The sequence below is a fragment of the Hippocampus zosterae genome, chromosome 3 (genome assembly GCF_025434085.1).
Source record: "Hippocampus zosterae strain Florida chromosome 3, ASM2543408v3, whole genome shotgun sequence".
NCBI classification, from domain to species: domain Eukaryota; kingdom Metazoa; phylum Chordata; class Actinopteri; order Syngnathiformes; family Syngnathidae; genus Hippocampus; species Hippocampus zosterae.
In genome coordinates this window covers 24555447-24578155 of record NC_067453.1, presented here as the reverse complement: position 1 = coordinate 24578155, position 22709 = coordinate 24555447, and the positions used below count along the sequence as shown (strand labels likewise).

At 44.6% G+C, this 22709-nt stretch overlaps 1 protein-coding gene across 2 annotated transcripts in view; it reads right to left on the bottom strand.

Moving 5' to 3' along the window:
- cttnbp2 (cortactin binding protein 2) overlaps nt 1–20523 on the bottom strand; it is a 38933-nt gene extending 18410 nt beyond the window's left edge. Inside the window, exons 1-2 of one of the 2 annotated variants that reach the window (XM_052061213.1) lie at nt 20077–20523; nt 14826–14933 (exon numbers count right to left, since the gene is read on the bottom strand). In XM_052061213.1, coding sequence (XP_051917173.1) covers nt 14826–14933; nt 20077–20163 — 195 coding nt within the window. In that variant the 5' untranslated portion in view covers nt 20164–20523. The remainder of the gene's footprint in view (nt 1–14825; nt 14934–20076) is intronic. The other variant, XM_052061212.1, reaches the window with a different exon arrangement.
- Nucleotides 20524–22709: the final 2186 nt, after the last annotated feature.

Sequence of the window (22709 nt, the reverse complement as noted above, 5' to 3'; positions counted from 1 at the left end):
CTAAAAAGGAAGCACAGCGTTAGAGAAACGCGGACAGATGCTTGAAGAAGAAGCACAGAGTTAGAGAAGTGGAATGAGAAGGAAGCGAGAGAAGTCCACAGTAGCCTGGGAACACATGGTTAGAGAGAAGCAGAAAGAAGTTTGAAAAAGATGCTCCGAGACCAGTGGATGGACACACTGACAATGAAAACCTAATGTAATTAGCATTAGCATGAGCTCAAACCAGAAGGCAGGGACACACAACTAAATAGCAAGTGAAGCATGTTTCATGAGTTTCACGTTGAATAATTATTAGCTAACAAAAGTCAACAGTTGGCTAACTGACATTAGCAGGACGGCAAACATAAACATTTACTGTCAGCAGAAAGGTTAGCAACATTCATGCTAATGTTGAAAAAAATTGAGCATACCAGCGCTAATTCAGGAATCTACCTGCGGTGTTATTAATAAACAACAACAAAGGATTCATGACCACTAATCAGTGTGCTGATGTGTCGTGTTACACTATGAATGCAAATCTCAAGCTAGCTATCCCGACCAGCTGCTGGACGTCGGCTAGCATCAGGACCGCAAAGCTTTGCACCCAAGTGTACGTTTACGTATGCTAGCATGACTTGCAGCTATGCGTGTGTGTGTGTGAGAGATCAGCAGCTCCTTGCTGTCTATTTTTAGCCGTTTAATAGCATCATAAACCCAGGCAGGCCCACTGCTAACCCTCTCCTCTCCAGCTTCATTAAACTGTGTTGTCCCTGTGGGCAAAATAACAAATATCCACCCAACATCTGATACTGATACTGTGTTTGTGTGTAGAGCTGTCACAACACACCAACATTACTGTAACATGCAATTCATGTCTTGATTTGCTGGTTGATACAATAGTTTTGTATAAATAGTCTGATCATAGGAATAAATTGATTTGTCAGAGTTTTCTTCTGTCTCCCACCTACACAAAGTCAATCTAGCATTATCGGTAGCCACAGTTTTGTTCATTCAGAAGAAAGTAGTCCCATGACCGGAAGTTAGACCAGGCAGAAGAAATAAACGTGTTCAATCTGGTCTTGCGCAATACAAAATGGATTTAGTGATGTGATTAATCGTGTCAGCCCTAATTTAACACGAGAACACACACCCGCACACAAACGCAGAAACGCGTATCATGGTCGCCACGTGTTGGCGAGAAGGCCGAGCAACAAGCCAACAGGGCTGCTATCCAAACAGCTCCTCTGATATCACATACGCACCAAATGGAACATCACAGTACTCAGCACGCACGGCGCTAAAGCACATAAACACGCAAATGCAAACACAACACTGATTTATTCCACCATATGCGCATTAAATGTTTTTGTTTGTGAAAGGGAGGCGTCTATTTGTTCAAGGGGACACACACCTCATTAAATTCTAATTTATCTTGCTAGGTGCTGTTTTGCTGAGCAGCAGCGTCCAGGAATTGATGTGGTTCGACCTAATAATCATTTTTAAATTTCTTGTCAAGCAAAGGGCGATATTTATTTGAGCCAGGCGGCAATTTGTTCATTTTTACACCATTAATTTAACTGAAAGATTGTTGTGCGATCACCAGTAGGTGCTTCTGTTTTGGTTAGCAATTGTGTTCATGGTGTTCTGGGCTTTCACCTGTTAATTTTCTTCATTGGGAAAGGTAGGCATCTAATTGAGGGAGGTGTTAATTCATTCATTCATCTGAAGGACTACGCCTCATGTTCCTCAGTAGGTGCTGCTGTTTTGTTTAGCAACCGTATCCATCGAGGAGGGTGATGTAATGGTGCACTCGACAAGTGTCTATAAGAATGTGTACAATTCAATGCGGTTTGGCTTTTGTGGAAGCAATTGAAAGCATCTCATATCGGACTTAAAAAAATTTTTTGAATCTACTATTCCTAATGTTGATTCCAATAACAACGATGTGCTGAGAGTCCAGGGCAAGGCATGTAAGCGTTTGATTGGCCTATATTCTCCTTTCCGATGATCAAAAGGCCACCGCCGTCCACAACAAGTTGGCTCAGTCGGCGGCGACCGTTGGCGAGGCGAGAAACCACCGCGGCGCCAATCAGAGGCTCGTTAGTGCGCCAGCAGGGCGGAAGCAGGAGGCGCGTCCTTGAATGCCAACGCTTACTGTGCACACGTTTGATGCCGAGCCAAAGCGGCGGTGGATTGAGCTGCTTGATAGCTTTCATCAAACAGCCTCTAATCATAAAGCAACTTGTAATACAAACAAGGTGCAGCAGGTACCTTGAGTCAGCGCGTGTCGGATTCTCTTGAGTGAGAGGCGGGCAGATGTGGCGGTCCCATTTCGTGGGGGAATTTTTGAAGCTAGCTCACACCTCAAATTTGGGCTCGCAACACATCGTAAAAATAAACAAATAAACGGAAATGACGGGTGACGCCTCATAACTCTCAAAACTATTTTGGGGTAGGGCCTGTATCCCACGTGAAGAGATCTGGTCTCAAGACTGTCCCTAGTGAAGCAAGTGGGAGGATGAAGATAAATGAGGACGCGTCCATCTTTTGGCAGCGAGAACACGAGGGCTACTGTTGCTCGGGAAACTGGCCTTTGGGACAAAAGACGTTTTGTAATGGAGTCCAAGAACGCTTCGTACTTCACTTACGTCCGCAGGAACAGCAGCCAGTGAGGGGGAGAGAAAAAAAAGCGTTGGCTGCCCTCAGGCAGGAGGAAGAAGTGGATACAAATGAAGGAGATGCTCCAGTGGACGCTTGCAAACTCAATTGTCGCTGATGCGCTGTGCACTCATGAAGGCGTGCGATGGGATCCGAGTGCGGCATGGACCAAGTGTCAAAACATTGCTCAGTTTCGTCGATTACTCATTTCTCCTCCATTGACTTGAAGGCACTGAATTAAGGCTAAAACAAGTCCTCCAAGTTAAACAACAAAACAAAAAATGTATTGAGTTTTGTTTTGGTTTTTGTGAAGTAAAGTATGAACAATAGCTTGAAAAAGGTCAGGGCGTTGTTAGTCAGGAAAGCGCCAGATGTGATTGTGAGGGACATTTTCTGCAATGTCGATCTGAACAAGACAGAGAGATGGCGCTCATTTTGCGGGATCCCGATGTGAAAAGAAACTTGTGATGATGAATCCTGCTAATGAGGTGACAGAAGTAGAACAAAGTCAGATCAAGGCCTTCGTGCCTTGAGGGAGGTCCATGTGGCTTGTAGCGTGCCACGGGGCTTCTTCGCTCCAGGCGTGGCTGGCTCACATCCAGGAGGACTTTGTCATCTTCTGCCATTTCCTGTTCCAATATAATGCTGTGCCTCCACACTCATTAGCCTCCACTCACAGAAGACGAGCCCCCCTCCCCCTCCTCAACAGCCACCCTCCAGATCCCTGAAGCCACGACACTCGGGCAGGTGGCACGAACATCTGCTGGCGCATCTGACCAGAAAACATCTGCTTTGTCGCAACATATTTTTGTTCAGGATGGAACAATCAAGAAACGAGCAACGCTATTGTTACATACAGTACAAGTGTATAAAACATTTGTCAATATGCGGCATTAGCAGCTAGCTTACAGGCAACGCATTTAACAAAAACGGTTGATTAGATGTGTATCTTTTACATCTGGAGTAAATAGCGTACATTTGAGGCGCATATGTGTACTTATTGGTTATTAAATATATCAGTACGCTACAGATATGGGAGGTGGATGGAACAATAAATATGATGCAACTAATTGCGACATATTTATCAACCATGGATTTGCATATTTGCATCCCCCCGCCCCCCAAGAATGTGCCCTATTTGTTAGTGGGAAATATACACTGAATGTTTATCATTGTTTTTAGAAGAATTAAAAAAATATTTTTCCCCCCACCCAATTCATTTCACTGGGCATCAATTATGTGCAGAATTTCACTATTCGTGGGTCGATTGTACAACAAAATGTTTCCAAATTTTCTGACAGAACTCAAAACAGATGAGATGACTGGTACCTCTCTGATACGTCTGGAGGCAGCAGAGTTACGGGTCGACTTCACCCCCCAATCCCGCATTGGCACGTCAAATCAGGAAAAGCGCAGATCATAGGCAATCAATGTCGACTAAGCGGGGCTTGAGACACAGGAGTCTAAAACTAAACGGTGGACCATGCACACGTGACTTCATTGACTGGCGTTGACCCGCATTTTCACATCGACAACATCCAAACCGCCTCCCACCCGTCTAGTCGTGACTCAGCCAGCGTTTGACATTTAAATGAATGCGTCTCCCCCCCCCACGCTCGCGCCTCCTCGATTTTTCTTCACATTTCGTGGGAGAAGCGCCATCTTATAGACGCCCCCGAGGTAGCACATGTATGGCGCCTCATGTAAGAATCTCTCATAAAGTATATACTGTATATATATATATATATATATATATATATATATATATATATATATATAAATAAATATCCTATCAAATATCATAATACGGACCATATTTCTGTAATCCTTAACATGTCGCTTTAATGTCATACTTACATATATCAATTCCCTCTCTAATGTTACATAGTTACACTGAATGTAATGTCTATCCACATGCAGGGCAGCATATTGACATCATATTTAATGTATGTACCCCAGATGTACCTTAATGACATCGTATTTTCTGTCTACCCCTTAATGTTCCATAATTACATCGTTTTTCATGTACAGTATATGCCTCCAATGTAACATATTTACATCATAAAATGAACCAAATTTATGACCCTGCCTTTCAATATTCGGATCAGAATTTTCTTCTTATATGAAATGTTTCATACCCCTCCAACATCCCACATTATTTCTCAATGTCCGCAAGTGGAGTCTATTGTCACTAATTTGCCTCGAACCATTATATAAATTCAGGTGGTCCTCATTGACACCCGAATTAATGTACCGTCGTCTAATAGACCCTATTTATGTCATCATTTCACGTGTCTACCTCAAATCTCACATTTATGGTTTCAACACCTTTAATGTAGCACGCTTGCATCACATTGAAGGTCTCTAAACTCATATCGCATACTGTACGGCATATTTCACCTTCTTTATGCCTCATCAAGCATATGTGATGGATGCAACTACACATACTGTGTATATACCGTCATGTCCTATCCACCTGTTTTTATTTGAAAAGGGCATCGTTGCATTTGCATTTGCCATTGTATCCCCCCCACCCCCTCTCATCTACAGTACTGTTCTTGTTGCAATGACTGGGAGAAAGAACTCCCACGCTCGCCGGTCTCAGATGCCACGACAACAACTACACACAAGCGCAGCAGATGAAAGAAAAGCCTTTGCTCTTCTCTCTTTTGATGCCGGCCAGAAAAGATGAACATCGAAATGGAAAAGAAGGGTTATTCTGCTCCATCCTCCGCATCATTTCCATTTCTTTCGCTCTGGTAACACGAGGTGGACCTACCTTCATTCACACACACACACACACACACAGGACAATGCTTGTGCGCGAAAGTGTTAATTGATGCGCGAACACGACGGCGGACCACAGAGAAGACGACACTCTTTGCCGAATCACGGTTGAGTGTGGGCCTGCATCACATTTCCTCCGATGGCCACCAATTCACTGGTTGCTAGTTGCGTTGGATTAAGAAGAATAAAGAAGCCGTTGGACAGGTTGAGGTCGGGATAGTCCGACTTTCACATTTGTCGTCATGGAAATCACGAAGCGTCATGAGTTAAGATAGTGCTACAATGTTCGTATTGGTTGCGACGGTTGCACTCAAGACGCAAGAGAATGCAATGACAGTGGATGATGTGCCGTTCATTGTTAGGCCGTGTTCAAAAATAAATATAAATAAATAAATAAATAAATAATAAAATAAAGAGGACAATCAGCCATCTCATTATCTCCGCATCCCGTATCTTCGATGCATAATTTTACCGCGGGACGCACAGTTTCAAATAATGTGCGTTTTTGGGACCCAAGGAAATTTCTCAGTCAAAACAAAACAAAACAAAACAAATAAAACAACAGTAAATCTTTTTTTCCAGCAACGATCGCTTATTGACAATCGCTGCCATTGTTGTTTTGATCTCGCGTTAAATAATCTGGCGTGAGGAGATTTCCGTTCTCGCGAGACGAGATTGGCGAGATCACCCACCCCACAAAAAAGATTTTTTCTTCAGTTAATTTTTTTGCACATAATTTCTTGTTTATGAATATCGGTGTGGAAATTTAACCTTGTGCAATTCATTAATTCATCAACAAAATACATGCACTGGTTTATAAAAATATAATTTATGACAGCTCTTATAAAAATAACATCAAAGGTGGGCAATACTATGAATAAAAACAAGATGCAGTGATTGATTTACAAGTTGGTTTCCCGAGAGCAGGTAGCTCGTACTTGTGCTTGTGAACGGAGGCAACGACAAAATATTACAACGACAGAGAACTAGTCGAATGGGTGGTGGGTTTGATTCCCAATCGGCGTTCCGGAAGGTGACGAAAGCGGGAAGGAGAAGAGATGATGAGGAGTGAAAGATTGGCCTCAATAAGAGTGGAAGAGGAAGGAGGAGGAAGAGTGTTGCAAGTGGAGAAGATTAGACGGGAGAGAAGGGACGTTGGCTCTGACCTACTTCCGCTCAGCTCTTCACCAATCCTTCCTCTTCATCACCGACCAGTTTTGTGTGCCGTAATAAACTGATGACAATGGGTTAGTGTCTCAATCTGTTTATGTATTGCATATATTATGGAACTGTGATTACAAATTTTACTGATTCTGTCAGCCTTTTTGACATGTTTGTAAACCGAGGCAATGGTTCGCATCGAAACAAATGGAAATCAGATTAATCCATCGCAGCCCCAAAACTCTTGTGCTTATCTTTACCATATGTGTGGTTAAAAATAAATGTCAAGAAATGAGTAAAGACACGCTCTTATAAAGCAAAATTGCCACACCTTCATTTCCATCCCGGCAAATTTGTCTTTATCAGTTCAAAATCAATTCTGAAAGTGGAATGCCACATTGTCGTTTTAAAGAAAAGAAAAAAAAACTTCTCGGTTGGGTAATTCACTGCACAAATATTTCTGCACAACTTTGGCCTCACGATGTCAGCTATTTTGACGTGATTACTCAGACATTAACTGTTCATTGTCTTAGTTAAAGATAACCTACAATGCAATTGATAACATACATACTGTAGAGAGGTTTTGGTTTTTTTTTTAATACTATAAGTCAATCAGAACTCTTAACACCGCCGTTATTACTTTTTGATTGGATCGCACTCTTCATTAATTTTTTTAAAACAGATAAGGCAACTCAAGGTGCTTTACATGAGTTAAAGCTGACGCCCATGAGCCGTAATGCCTCATTTTGCGCCACTTCAGCGAATTATGACATTACAACCGATCACAAAATCTGCATAAAATGCAAACTATCATCTGATCTAGACAATCAGTACAGTCAGCTTAAAACACACATCTGCAATGTCAAGACAAAGGCTTTTGACGCAACATGGCAGGAGAAGGTCAAATAATCTTTCACACCGTCCCATCTCTATTTCAACTCTGATAATACATCTGCAAGCCTCTTTCACCCACATACGCAGCACCTTATAATCATTCATTCATTCATCTCCCGAGCCGCTTGATCCTCACTAGGGTCGCGGGGGGTGCGGGAGCCTATCCCAGCTGTCTTCGGGCAGTAGGCGTGGGACACCCTGAATCGGTTGCCAGCCAATCGCAGGGCACACAGAAACGAACAACCATTTGCACTCACACCTAGGGACAATTTAGATCGTCCAATCAGCCTGCCATGCATGTTTTTGGAATGTGGGAGGAAACTGGAGCACCCGGAGAAAACCCACACAGGCCCAGGGAGAACATGCAAACTCCACACAGGGAGGCCGGAGCTGGAATCGAACCCGGTACCTCTGCACTGCGAAGCCGACGTGCTAACCACTGGACTACCGGGCCGCCTACCTTATAATCATCATTTGATCAATTTAGATGAGTTATAAAATCATTGTCTGACAGTGACAACCGCTTTCAACGTAAGAGGATGTACAGTAAGAAGTGAGTCTCAGGTGGTATACTCTACACTTGCCAGCATCGTATAATACCCAAACACATACACACCGACCTGCATATTTTTTTTTTATTTAAACCTCTCTCACACTACCTACAAAAGGTGGAATATTGCCAGGCAATCCCATCCTCAATCTGAGTCAGTGGAGTTGCTGCAGGACACCGAAACTGCGAAAAAATGCATCCGGCATACTAAAAGTGTATTTCTTTTTTTTTTACGTGAAAACACCAAATGCATCATGCATGCATCCATACGAGCACTCAGACACGTTTTTCGCCCCCCGTGGGAGCCAAGAGAAGCCTTTAACTGACAGCACTTGGGAAAGAAGAGGGGGAAAGGAAAAAAAAAAAGCTAGGCTTTCCGGAGGCTTCCGAGAATGGAGGCGGAGTGTGTGGGAGGGGGCGTAGGGTTGCAAAGATTGACACTCGGGGTCTTTTCAGGCTCATTCCGGAGCAGGATATCAGTGGGTGGTTGTGAAACACGAGGCGGAAAGCCTGCGGAGGAGGGTCCAGGTAGAGGGGGTCTGGTTGCTAGGCAGCCCACCAATAAGAGCGGCATACTGAGTGTGTGTCATTGCGTGTGTGCGTGCTTAGCTGGCAACAGCTAGCATAATGGATGCTAACTATGTCATGTCATTTCTCATAAAGGGATAAAACTGATGATGGTGGAAAATGTGATGCCCACAATCACTGAAAGTCACGTGATCACAAAGTAAAGTTTGTTTTTGTGGAAAGGTGGGCAGAGATTTTGTCTGAGATTCTTTTGTCATGACATCACTCAAGTTGGGTTATTCGAATCCTAGTATTGCCAACACACGCACGTAGCAACAAGTCGATTGTGGACACACGATATGATGACAACAACTAGTCAGACGACGCAACAGACATCAAGTAGACACGCCTGACTCAACTCCGCAAAGATGTGATACATGACAAGAAGCGACGAGGAAGTTTACGAATGTATTACCGATGCGGAGTTCAGCGTAAGAGCACACTGCAGATATGATCAGATCAATATTATTACAGATCATTCATCAGAATGAAATAGGCATAGCAAGTTAAATCTTGATATGAAGACTAGCTGCTAGATTATAAAAAAGAAACCAAGCGGAACCTCAAAAATTCCGACATCCCCTACAAAGCCGACGATTCTAAATTTGACCAAATCCTCCGTAGTTCTCACCGCAGTTTGAAGTGCTGTCACGTGCGACAGCAGTGTATCTCGCAAGAGCTCAAAGGATGAGGTCTGTGCGTGTTTTTTTTTATCCTTTCTCCTCCATAATGACTCCAAACCCGACTGTGTGTTAGGAGAACCGCCAAAAACTCAGCAAGTGTTGTCGTCGATATCAAGGTGCTACGCCTACAGTGTCACGTATGACATGTTGCATCGCTATCCACGTCTTTTAAACCAGGTTAGTATCGCAGCCAAGACACACACACACACACACACACGTGCACACACACAGTGTAGGTGTGTCTGTTGCGCATGTATAATTTGCGGCGTCACACTTGGCTTGCTACAACTACTCTTTTGCTAAATACACGGTACAACGTGTTGTTATTTTCATGTAGTTAGTTTTCACGCCGCCAGCAAGGTTAAGAACAAATCACTTAGACTGATTTATCCTTCGGCAAATTAAGAACGCTTCACGGGCTTTTTGAGGTCGTATGACAATCAAGGTGAAACAAAATGCGGTGTGAGCGGCGAAATTAGAAGAAAAGAGAAGTCAACTTGCATTCCGGACCTTGGATCTCAGCAGCATGTCGACATACATTGCTAACAAACGTTATTCGAGAGCAGCTGAAGTATGATTACATTCAAAGCTAAGTCTTAGCATCGGGGGACTGATGGTGTAACACACGGGTCGTCAATTTAACCGGTGCATGTCTGAAGGGTTTCCACGGCAACCGTCTCCAGCTGAGCCATACTCTCTGGTTTAATAGACAGCGTAAATGCGCAATGACACAATTACAAACGACGGCTGATGTGGGGGCAGAGAAAGAAAACATTTATATATTTTTGAGGATGAAGGAAGCGAGAGGGCAGCGTGCGGAGGGCAGCGTGCGGAGTGCAAACGCCGGAGAAGCCCAGCAACAGGACGTGCCATAAATAGCGAGATGCTGGCTGCCAACGTCACGCCGCCCGAAGCGTGTGTTATGTTACGTTGCGTTGTCCTGAGCATGTATAGCCCGGCTGCTGACAGCAGCGTAGTCATATGGTGGGGAACACGTGACCTCACGGGGACCGACATTCCGGGAATTCAGAGCTCCCCGTCACGGTCGCCCGCTCGCAATTCTACTCAAAGCTTTCATGGCAACACTCTATTATTACTTATTCCTAAAGTGTGGTTCACGGCCAAGTTATCACATTTCATGATCTCGTGCGCACCCACACACTCACGCACACACACAATGACCAAACTATTTTTTTTCCCGACAATTGAGCCTTGCCCACACCGTCTCGGATTCACGCTTAAATTTGGTAGAAATTGGATATTTCCAGTACATCTTTGAGACTTCCTGTGTCTTTTGTGGCAGCTTCCGGGGAGGATTTTTTTTTTTTGTGGGTCAACTCATGATAGACACGCCAAACATAGTTCATGTTGCTAAATCAAATTTGTTTCATTGCATTTTGTCTCCTCACTCATATTATTTGAAAAAAAAATGCAAGAACTCACTAATTTTCCACACTAAAATACTTTTTTTTTCTTAAAAGCTCACAGAGCGTCTTAAAATCCGATGCGCCTTGTGTACGGTCATTACGGTAATATTTTGACCCCCACCCCCAAAATGGCTCCTTGCTGGAGACATGTTGACAACGCAGAGTTCAAACTTGAGGCAATCGGTGACGCAGTCGAACATGGAAATAGAGCAGCAGCAAAAGAGTTCAACGTTAACGAGTCAATGTTAGAACTTGCTGTTGGTGAAGTGAACGGTGTCGCCGCTTTATTAAATAAGTTTTACTGACATCTGATCGTTCTGTTGGTATTTCCTTGAGCGTAGGTGGATCTAGTGGGTGCATTGTAGATTGCGTCTTATAATGCGGTGCGCCCAATCTATGAAAAAAATGACAAAATAGGCCATTCATTGAAGGTGCACCTCATAATCCAGTGCGCCTTTCAGTGTGGAAAATACGGTACAAATTCTGACAGGGTATGGAATCTTCACGGCCCAACTGTCGTGTAGAATGCGTTGACTGCTTCATTCATTCATTCATTCATCTTCCGAACCGCTTGATCCTCACTAGGGTCGCGGGGGGTGCTGGAGCCGATCCCAGCCGTCTTCGGGCAGTAGGCGGGGGACACCCTGAATCAGTTGCCAGCCAATCGCAGGGCACACACAACGAACAACCATCCACGCCCACACTCACACCGAGGGACAATTTAGAGCGTCCAATCAGCCTGCCACGCATGTTTTTGGAATGTGGGAGGAAACCGGAGCACCCGGAGAAAACCCACGCAGACCCTACCGGGCCGCCCGCGTTTACTGCTTATCCCGTTTCATTTTGGGAAATGATTCTTTCTCGAACGGCCCGGTAGTCCAGTGGTTAGCACGTCGGCTTCACAGTGCAGAGTTACCGGGTTCGATTCCAGCTCCGGCCTCCCTGTGTGGAGTTTGCATGTTCTCCCTGGGCCTGCGTGGGTTTTCTCCGGGTGCTCCGGTTTCCTCCCACATTCCAAAAACATGCATGGCAGGCTGATTGAACACTCTAAATTGTCCCTAGGTGTGAGTGTGAGCGTGAATGGTTGTTCGTCTCTGTGTGACCTGTGATTGGCTGGCAACCAATTCAGGGTGTCCCCCGCCTGCTGCCCGAAGACAGCTGGGATAGGCTCCAGCACCCCCCCGCGACCCTAGTGGGGATCAAGCGGCTCGGAAGATGAATGAATGAATGAAAAAAAAAAAGGATTCTTTCTCGAAATCTTTTCATGGAATCTATTCATGGCAGACATGTCAACCAAATTTCATGTTGGCACATGAGACTGGCTGTCGGGGCTGAATTTTCAAAAGATTCCACTACCAAGGCTTGACAGTACAAGAAGTTCATAATTTAAGGATCTTTGGAAATGACATTGACGGGCTGCGTCAAACCAAATTGGCAAACTGCCTGCTTGTTTTCAGGCATGACTTCCGAGACTTTTTTTTTGTGGGTCTACTCATGACAGCCTCGCCTACCAAATTTAACGCCCGTGAGGGGGACTGGCTGATACCACGTCGGTCTAGAGGGGTCCATCTCCTCCTGCTGCTGTGGCAGGACTCTGTAGGAATCATGGCCAGTCTCCAAGTTTTCCACTGCCTCTTTAACATTCCTTTTAAACTGACAGCGCAAATGTCATGGGCAATGACTTCACAACCGCGAGTCCAGTTTAACAACCCGAGCACGAGGTGCAAAGACCTCTGAAAATCAGGTTGGTAGCGTCATCGCTGAACCTTTTGAAAAATCAGCCCCTGGAGCCAGTTTTAAACTTTGGTAATCTTGTCTATCAGGAAAAGGACCCACAATCAAGTCTGAAGAGGCCATGCTGGAATAGATACAGGAAGTCTTCCATTTTGGTTTGAAGTAGCCATTTTAGGGTTCATTTCAAAAGATCCTTCAGCCAAGCATGAAATTTTGTAGCTACGTCTATCATGAGTAAAGCTGGAAAAAAAAGTTGCAAGAGGCTGTGTGTAAAAATGACAGGAAGTCTGTCATCTTTGTTTCAAGCCACTCTTTTAGAGTGATTTTCACGCTGTCTGGGTGCTGTACAAAATTTGACAAACATATTGTAAGACAGATGAGAGATGACACGGAATTTTTTTTGGTCATTCCGTTTCAGCGCAGCATTACACGCAAGGTTTGATTTTATATACTGTGTATATATATATATATATATACACACAAACAGGTATATACAGCATACACACACCATAATATGCATATTGATATAATTACAATATTCAAACAAGTCAAAAACCATCCAATGTTTGCCGGCTCTCCATTTAGCATCACTAGCAACTTCAATTTTTTATTTGTACGCCTCTACCTGTCGATGTCTGAAAATACCCGCGGTGAGAATTCCATAGAGATGCACAGTCCCCTTTCTGACGAGCTTGCGCTAATCATGTGATACCACCGCCATTGTTGTCGGGCTAATCATCTTACAGCCTCCTTTCTTTTTGCTTGGCCGAAACCCGATCCGGCGGCTCAGCGTGGCTTTAGCCACATGCTAATTAATCTGCGGCTCCAAAGCTCCTTATTAATGCCACAGAGCCTGGCGGTGAGTGACGGATCAGTGTTGGTGCATCGTCGCTGGAACTCGCTTACACGCTCATCTGGCATCGGCAACTGGAAAAGTTCCACGTCGTAAGACTTGTTACACTTTTTCAGGATGGAGTCAAAGCTACGGATGCCTTTCTTAACTCTTTCCTGATTTCCTGTATCCACACTGGGTGCCTCACATGACAAGGGTCTGACACGGAACAAACGGGATCGTTACGCAACACACCGAAACTTGGCCGGGGCGGAGTGCAGACTTTCACCAAGATTTAAACATGAGACCAAAATTAATGAGTGAGCAGGCTCAGACTGAGTTTGGGTTCTTGTGGATGCGGATGACACTACCCCCCTTTCGTGCAACCGGTAACCTGATAACATGATAAGCTGTCCACTGTAGTAACCGCTGTCCCTCAAAGGGTTCAAGGAGACATGGTAAAAAAAAAAAATCTAATATAAAAATACACCAGGGGAGGACTTTCATATAGTAAAAAAAAATACATAAGTCATATTTCAGCATCGGAATATTTAGAGGTTTCATGGGGATTATGTCTCAAAATGTCATTCAGGTTTCGTCATGGCGTCTGCAGCACGCATCAACCAGTAGCGCACCTCGGCAATTGATTAACTTTTTTTATGAATAGAAGGACTTTTGTGACTCTTGCCATACGTCTTAGTCCAAAAACCAAAAGGAAAATTCCACTATTCTAACCAGACCGAATTGAAAACCGCTATTAAAATCAGACAAGATTTCACTTTGGGGATCTTGACATTTTTTATTTTTGCTCACTATAAAATGTAGATCTTTACAATAAATTCAGACCATAAACCGCAACTTTTCCCCCCCATATTTAACCCAAGTGACGTATTAAAAGATGCGGCTTAATTATTAAGTTTGCAGTTTGTCTATCCCAAGAGCTGCACGTTCTTCTCTATTCTTCACTTCTCGTTAAATTCACCACAGTCACGCTTAATGCTCTTTAATTTTTCAATGAGTTAGGTTTTTTTGTTGTTGTTTTCTCTTCTATTTGTAAATGTAATGCACAAGACTTAAAAGCCAGCACGTTCAATGTTGCTTTGTTTTATAGAATTTACTGAAAAAGTCCGGACTGATATCTCAGCAGACAGGAAGTGGCCCACCAAATCAAATAAAGGCTACACACACACACACACACACAATTGAATAATGTTGGAATAATAGAGGTCAACTAAATACATCCAGGAAGTAAAAACTTGCACTTCCTACCTCAGGCAGGTAAAAAATTCAAAATACCAAAATGAAAACAATAACGAAAAAACACACAGAACAGCAATTTGACAGTGGCCTGGTATGAAAATCAATTGCTGCCCAAATGTTGAATCAATAAATACAAATAAAAAGTTGACACTCAAGACATTTAGACAAACTAATTAACACGCTAAACCAAGGCTACGCTACTTGGTATGAACGTGCCTGCACATCTGCGAGGGCTTGCAGTTGTGAAGAAAACCGCAAGGCAAAGGTTTTATTTTAAATGGAGCCCAACTCACCCTGAGCGCCTCGATGACCAAATCGCGGGCCTCCAGCTCGCCTTCCATGATGCTCAGCAGGGTCAGCAGCTCCGGCTTGCTCAGGTTTTCCATGTTGAAGTCGCATTTCTGAGAAAGCAAACACCAAAGTCGGGGTTTTTCCCGGGAATAAAATTTGATCTCCGCATATTTACAGACTGGGACCAAGTTCGAAAAAAATCTCGACATCAGGAACACGGTTAAGAATTTGAACAGTGTGACATTGGCTGGGTGTGCTTGAATTAAATTTGCATCTCTCGTCCATATAGTTTGAAGGTTTGAAATAAAATAGAATCAAAAGCCTAGCATGTAGCATAACACGTTCGAGCACTGACAATGACCCTCCCCCACCATCCCCACCCCCGCAGCCGTCCAATTAGGCGAGCTATCTCGTCCTACCTCACAGCGATTAGAGCCTAATTATGTTTAGCTAGGTCATTAAGCAGCTCCTAGCGGCTAGCGGGCGAGGATGATTGTAATCGGGGTTGAATACACACCACTTCTTGCCACAATTAAAAGGTTATTTCCGCTCCACTTATGAAAGGCAAACAGTTTAGGTGTCGCTTCCGACAGGTCGGCTGGCTTGCCGACATGAATCCGACTCAAGATTACGCGGCCTCAGAATGAGGAAACCTGGCGTTTCAACGCATAATTCACAAGTTGATCACCTGTGACGAAATCTAAAAGGTAAGCATTTAACTGCTCCCGGTCAGATCGGTATCGATCTACTTTTAAGTCCGGGAGAAGGCTGTACTCTGTGTCATTGTAAATTGAGGTCGCAAGTTTAAGGAAGGCAAATTTCAAACCTCTTGAGCCCACTTTGATCAAATTTAAGAGCTTCTATTTACAAGGAGTGGCAGTAAGGGATTCATCTTGTCTCACAATATAAAAGAAATTTAGTGGCAAGGAATTTTATGTTTGATTAGTCAACTGATCGGTTGTCGTGTAGCAACAGGCGCCGTACAATACAGTGTCAGCGTTAAGTCGCTTTCACGTCCTTCAACAGCGATGGAATGTTATTTCAGCGCGCCGTTGAAGTCGGTAACAAGTTGTGACGGCATTGTCTCGGTGTCTGGAAAACGAGTCAATTCAGCCGTGGCACCTTGAGACACAAACTTCAAAATAAAAGCATTTCTAGGCATTGATGTCCATACATGTAACATCCTGAGATGACCCAGTATGGCGCTCGAGCCTTCACTATAGGAGAGTAATAATAATTTGTATAAGAAGTATTGTTCAAGTCAAAATTCTGAGCTCTTAGTATTTGGAATGCCACAGCCTCACATCAACAGTGAACATTTCTTTGAACTAAATTGGAGAATTTTTCCTCAGATTTTTTTCCCTCCCAAAGTCAGGACATTTGCAGTTTAACTTCCTCCCCCAATTATGTGTTGGTGCCATTCACAATGTCCCAAAATAAGCACAAACTTTCTTTTCGTGGTTTTGTGACAATTGCTTGCAACAAGTGTCGAAATTCTCAACTTGATTCCAACTTTGCGCTGTTCCCTTTTCACACAAGTATTTTATACCCTGTAAAACTAAATTCCATCCAACAGCAATCCAAGACACAAAACATCTGCTAATGATGTGACCAGCATTGGATCGTGTCAAAATCACCCCCCTCCCCAGCCCCCGCCCAACAAACAAGAATCTTCCCCCCTGCCGTAAGCCAGCTACAGCGAGTATGACAGGGGCGAGCAAAGAGCAAAGTGCTTAATTTAACCAAGGCATGGCCGCGGTGATGGGGTCGGGGGTGCTAGAGAGGGTGGCAGGTGGGTTCGTTTGGGGTGCTGGGAGGGAGAAGATGCGGAAGAGATTGAGCTGAGGAGGCTCGGCTACCATGTCGCCGGTGCACCTGTTTCGCCTTGCCGCCAAGCGAAAGTGTGGAGTGAACTCCGTAAGGGTGCAGGGGTGGGGGTGGGCCTGGGCAAGTGAGGGGGGGGGGGGCTGACACGGTACTCCAAGCTATGCGCGCTGAGTCACTGAAATTAAGACCAATTTAGAAAGGTGTCTGGTGAACACAACCACCCGCCCCCCTTTCCTCGCACCACCCCACTCCACAGCTCTTCACCTCATAACGCCACTCAAACCCACACAGACACTTTCACTCACTGCCTCTATGTAAAGCTGCCACGGAAATAACCCGAACGCTAAAACAGACCCAGACAAAGATGGCAAACAATCGCATGTGGCAACCAGATTCTTCATGACGAATCGCTGCATCGGGGATTTAACGGGAAAGTCAGAATGTGCCGCGGGAGGACATTGCCACACATTCAGACAGTTGTTTTGTGGTGTGGCGCATTCATATAATGAAATGCGTGGTCTCACCGGCAACAAAGGGGAATGGACAGTGTATCAAGGTGTTAAACTTCACACTGTCCTGACACACTGACATTGTTGCGACACCAGTGCGAGTTGGGAAGCCAACAAATTTGTTGGTCGACTTCAAACCCCCGTTCTGCGTTGTACCTTGGACACAGGACAGTGGGCTGGCAAAAAGACGAGAAATAAGACAGCTTGGATGCCCAATGTCAAAGTCAGGTGTACCCAAAATTAGTGATAAACCGATATAATTTTTTGTCGCCAAAGAGGTCAATAACAGACAGTTGGAGCTGATATTCGTTTGCGGTAGAAGTGAAATTAATGGGGTCAACGTTTTGAGCAGTACAAACTCCCAACACTTGGTGGAAGTAAATGTTTACAAACCAGCTTTTCAGATTTGCAACTTGTTAACGTTTTGTTTTCAATTTTAGAAAATAGACATCTTTGTTTCAAAATCCAAACAAAAATTGCAGGGAGCTTGCACGCAAAGCAGCGGCTCTTATAAAGTTGAATGAAAATATCAAAATATAAACAGGTCCCGAACAATTTGCTACCACAAATAGAAGCTCACAAAATTCAAGACAATGATGACTAACTCCTCACATGTGATATGGAGTGAGCCCTACCACTACTAGGTAAAATCTGATTAACTGACACCCCTACCCCAAAAAATTAAAATTAACGTTCAAAAATAAAACGTTGTGATTGGGTAGAGATGCCACAAAATGGCGGAAAAGCTCTTAAAATGGAGACGATCATAAAGCATCAACACCATGCACCTTGCATGTACACAATCATGAACACATGTTATATGAAAGACTGTTTTCAGTACAGAAATTATTCATCACAAACAAACCACCTACACGTGAGAGGTCTTAGCTAGCATATTAGCACAGACCGATGTCACATCACATATGGCCAGAATGATAGGCTCTCTAGCATTTTACACTGACACTATCAAGTCATTAAAATATTCATTTACACATGATTAAAAAAAATGTTAGCGAATACAGAGAAATTGTAATGGCAATGTCAGCTACAGAGGTGATTACTAGCTACTGTACATTAGGAGAGAAGCAGAAATTGTCAGTTTCACTTTTGGTGCACGAGGTGCATTCAAGGACTGACAATGAAACAGGAAATCTCAAAACACGGGGAAAAAAATATTGATCAATGAACCATACAAGACAAGAGCGTCGTCCGCTACCAGACTGAAGTTAAGCACCCGATACTCAACTAGCCACAATTGTCACTGTCCTGTCCATGTAAGGGGGGGGGGGGGGGGGGATGCACAATTGTGATATTTTGACACCTGACCCACATTTTTCCCAAATGTCTCTTTCAGAAATTTTAGGTGACAAACCAAATGCTGACATCACTTGATTTTCCGAATGTAGGAAAATGTAGCGTGAAAGTTTACACTGTACATGTTTGTCATATGGTACTAAAGTGGATGATGACAGCATTGTTTCCATTTTTTTTAGGGTCACAACACAGAGTCTGCGTGAACAAAATGTCAAAATAGACAAAGCCTTATTATTGATTCAACTGCAAAACATTTCAGCATGGACAGGCACCGAAACGCTCGAGAACAAGGCAATGTCGGCAGAAATCCTGCAAGTACTCGAGCCCAGATACTTGTGTACTGGTACAAAAAATAATCTGGTAAAAGCAGAAGTAGTCCTCGTCAAGAAGTCAACTCCTATACTTCTGCAAAGGTGCCAACTCTGAAATGGATAAATATTTCTAAATTCATTTTTACGTGGAGTGACCTAATCGGGATTTTATGCTGTTGATTCCGATACAATCAACCATGAGTGAGATCGGTCGAGATTTTTATACGTCAATCACAATTGGCGCACCACTGACTGTCAATTATATACAACAACTGTTTTTGAAACTCGGCACAATGAGTAAAAAAACAAAATAGTTCATTTAACATACTCATACTGAATACTCACACAGCTAATTAAACTATACCATACCTGTATGTTGTTGTTTTTTTGGAGGGTGGGGTGGGGGGGGTTTGTTTTTTTTAGGTTGGCAAAACGCACTTGCCATTGGAGCTAGATTTTAAAAAATATATGCATTTGATTGGGCCATGGATTTGAAGTATCTCAAAATCTTAAAGTAGTCATTATTTTCATAAATAAGGAATACAACGTATGGACCTGTTTTCAAGTGTAGGGAGCAAAAGTGAAATTGTCAAGAAAATAAATACTCGAGTAGAGAAGTGACACCTGGAAAATGTACCAAAATGCAGTCACAAACTATATTTGTAGTTGATTACTTGGCACCACTGCAAGTAGGTGTGTGTCAACAAATGAAGCTGGAGCATCTGGTCACAGCCAACTGAAGAAATAGCACCACCGCAGGGTCCAAACGCTTCCCAGAGAATCTGAGAAGTTCCGCTTGGATCCACTTGAGAACCTGCACCATGTCACAAACTAACCTGTCACCACATCCACACTTCAAATATTTCCGTATGGCCTTATAGTTTGACAAAACGTCTGCAAATGTCATCGCTGCTAGCAACGTGAAGCAATTTCATGTGTCACTTCTCCATCACGGCACGAAGGTAAGAAGAAGCCTCGAGCCGAACAAAAGAATTCTCCATCACGAAGGAACCCAAGCTGAAGTAAACCTCGTCATTATTGTCACGGTCGGCTACGATGCATGAGGCGCTATCTTTCATGGAGTGGGTGGGCTGTCTGGTTCGGTTCTTCTGGGCCGAAGCGACGCGGACGCTTGTTGTCCTCCGGACATTATCGCGAGGAGCCCGGCGGCCACTCACCGCTGATTCATGGGCGACATTCCTCGCCCTGACTCTGACTAAGAGCCCCCCGCACCCGCCTCCGCTTTCACCGGCCCCAGGTGTTTTCCGCGAAGCTCCCCCTCGGCGTCTTACCGTGTCGACGCTTCCCAGCACGGCGGTGGTCAGCGATTGCTGTGCCGGGGGAGGAGGCTGTTCTCCGCTGGCTCCCTCCGACGCCATCTTCGTACTGTGGCGGTGCTCTGCCTGCCGGAGAGCGGGCGCGGGCTCATCCGCCGCCGCTCGTTAACTAGTTCGCAGCTGGACGAGAGTCATCCGCACACACAGGGCGACATGAGTCCGACTTGGAGGGAGGAAGGAGGAGGAAACAAGGTGGTGAAGGAGAAGACGAAGAGGGGCGCGAGGGGTGTCGAGTGGGACAGGAGTGGAGAGGAGCCGGCGGACCAATGAGTCGGTGGAGCAGCGGTGGAGGGAAACGATGGGAGGGAGGGAGGCGAGTAATGGAGGGGGGCGGGCCCGGCAGGCGGACAAATCCAGATGTAAAAGGAGGCGCGTGCTCCGTGGTGACTGACAACAACATTTGTGGGCGAGAAAGAAAGCTGCTCGAAAATCTATCATCATCATCATCACTCTGTTCTATCAAAATGTGTCGCAAACTACAGCATAGTATAATATACCAGAATATATGAGTGCCCCCCCCCCCTCCGCGCCCATTTTAATTTTTTTTAGCAACCCCCAAAGTCTCCCATATTGGTCCACGCCCCAGCGGTTGGGGACCCCAGAAGTAGATCATCTAGTACTGTTGCGAATAGACTTCTGTAGTGGTCTGGTGGTGCAGTAAAGTACAATCTAGTTTCTGAATAGTGTGTCACATAGTATGAGATACTAGTGGGGTGAAATATAGTGTGGCATTGTATAGTATTGAACAGTAAAGTGTATTGTTGTGTAGTAAAGTGCTGAACAAATGTATGAGAGCAGCAGCTGTAAATTATCTCTAAATAGAACCAACTGTAAGTGATATGAAATGAACATAGTGTACAGTACAACGTACAGTGGTGGCTGGGAAAGAGCCCGATGTGTCATTGTCGTGTCCGTGGAATCAGAAGCGCTCCGTTAATCTTACCCAAGTCAACGCTCCCGCTTCAACTCTCCCCGCTATGGATTTGTTTGTCCCGTCACGGCGGGAAAGGGAGGACAGAGGCCTTCTCGGCTCCCAGATGTGGTTTCAGGATTAGCGGATGTAGTTGATCCGGGCTGCTGGCGCAGAATGAGGTTAGCGCGTCTCTATTTAGGTCAAACGTTGGCAGCCAGCGCCGCTGACGTTTCCTCATACTCTCCATTTCAATACTCTCAAATGCGCGTGATGTGGGAACAAAGCACTTGCTTCTATAGCAGAACATAATAGTTTTGAGGAGCATATACAGTATATGTAGAGAAGCATTGTCTTTTTTTGTACCAAGCTATGAAATCCAGGTATTAGAGTATCATATTGTATTGTGTAGTATTCTCTATTATAGTGTGACGTATACTTCTAGCATAGCTGTGTCCAAATTCAGAGCCTGGGTCCCCCGAAGGCCGCAATTTCGGCCACAGGACGTCACTTTCAGAGCGTCCCGACCGCACATGGAATTCAAATTCACATGAAGTCGGTCCAAATTCACCACGGTTTATGGGGTCGACGGAGGCGACCAGAAGAGAAGCCTTCGAAGGCGTCCAAGGACCCGGCCTGAGAATTGTTTTTCTAGAATTTGGAAACCACCTGTGGTCGAGTCGCGCCGAAAGAGATGCCATGCGGCCGGAAAATGCAGGTTTTGGAGGACGGGGCCTGTGAATGTGTACAGTCACACAGTTTATCATGTAGTGGAGTGTTGTTTTTAACCTCTTTCCCAAAGTGGTGTCTTGTTGAGTCGCGCCACAAAGCATTATCGTGTCGTGTCATGTAATATTAACATGCCGTGTCCGGTCATGTCAGTATTGTGTTATAACATGTTGTAGGTTGGTGGTGCCATTTGTGTCACAATACAGCACATACTTGTGCTGTATTCTCGTACCATCTCGTGTCATGTAGTCTGGTATTGACCGTTTTGTAGTGTCTGGGTTGTGTCAAGTCATGTAGATGTGTAGCGTTGTGTTGCCTGTGATCATGTGTGGAATCCCAAAGGGCTGTCAGATGAGCATGTTGCCACAACGGAGTCCATTAATGAGTCCCCTTATTATTCAACGGTGATGGCGAGCACTGCCATCCAGCCAAGGACGGCTTTCTTTCATTTTAAGACCGCGTTCTCTCCTTTGTGATTATCCACTCTGAATAACGGTCCAGGTGAACACATGGAAGCTCTCTGAAGAGCAGACGGATGAAAAGCATCCCTCTGTGACGCAATCTTTGATATGGGCTCCCGACGGCACAAATTCTCCTGGTTGGCCGCCAAACACAATGAGACTTATTAAGCACCCGGTGACGTTCCAGAACAACCCTCACCTCAGTTATAGTCAACCGGGATGAGCTCCAGATCCCCGAATCCATGCGCTGGATGAGCAGGACAGATCATGGATGAGAGGGAAAGATTTAGGATTGGAAGTGGGAATGGCTTAACATAGCTGCCATTTCTGACTTGATTCAGTGAACCAAATCCACCCGGGGGGGGGGGTTGTTACGGTTAGTCTGCTAACTCGACTGACCTATCCGATCCAATGATCCAAGTCAGCTAGATCAAGTCAGTGAACCCATAAACCGATTTAACGGCGTCCACACTGTAAGTCTGATATCT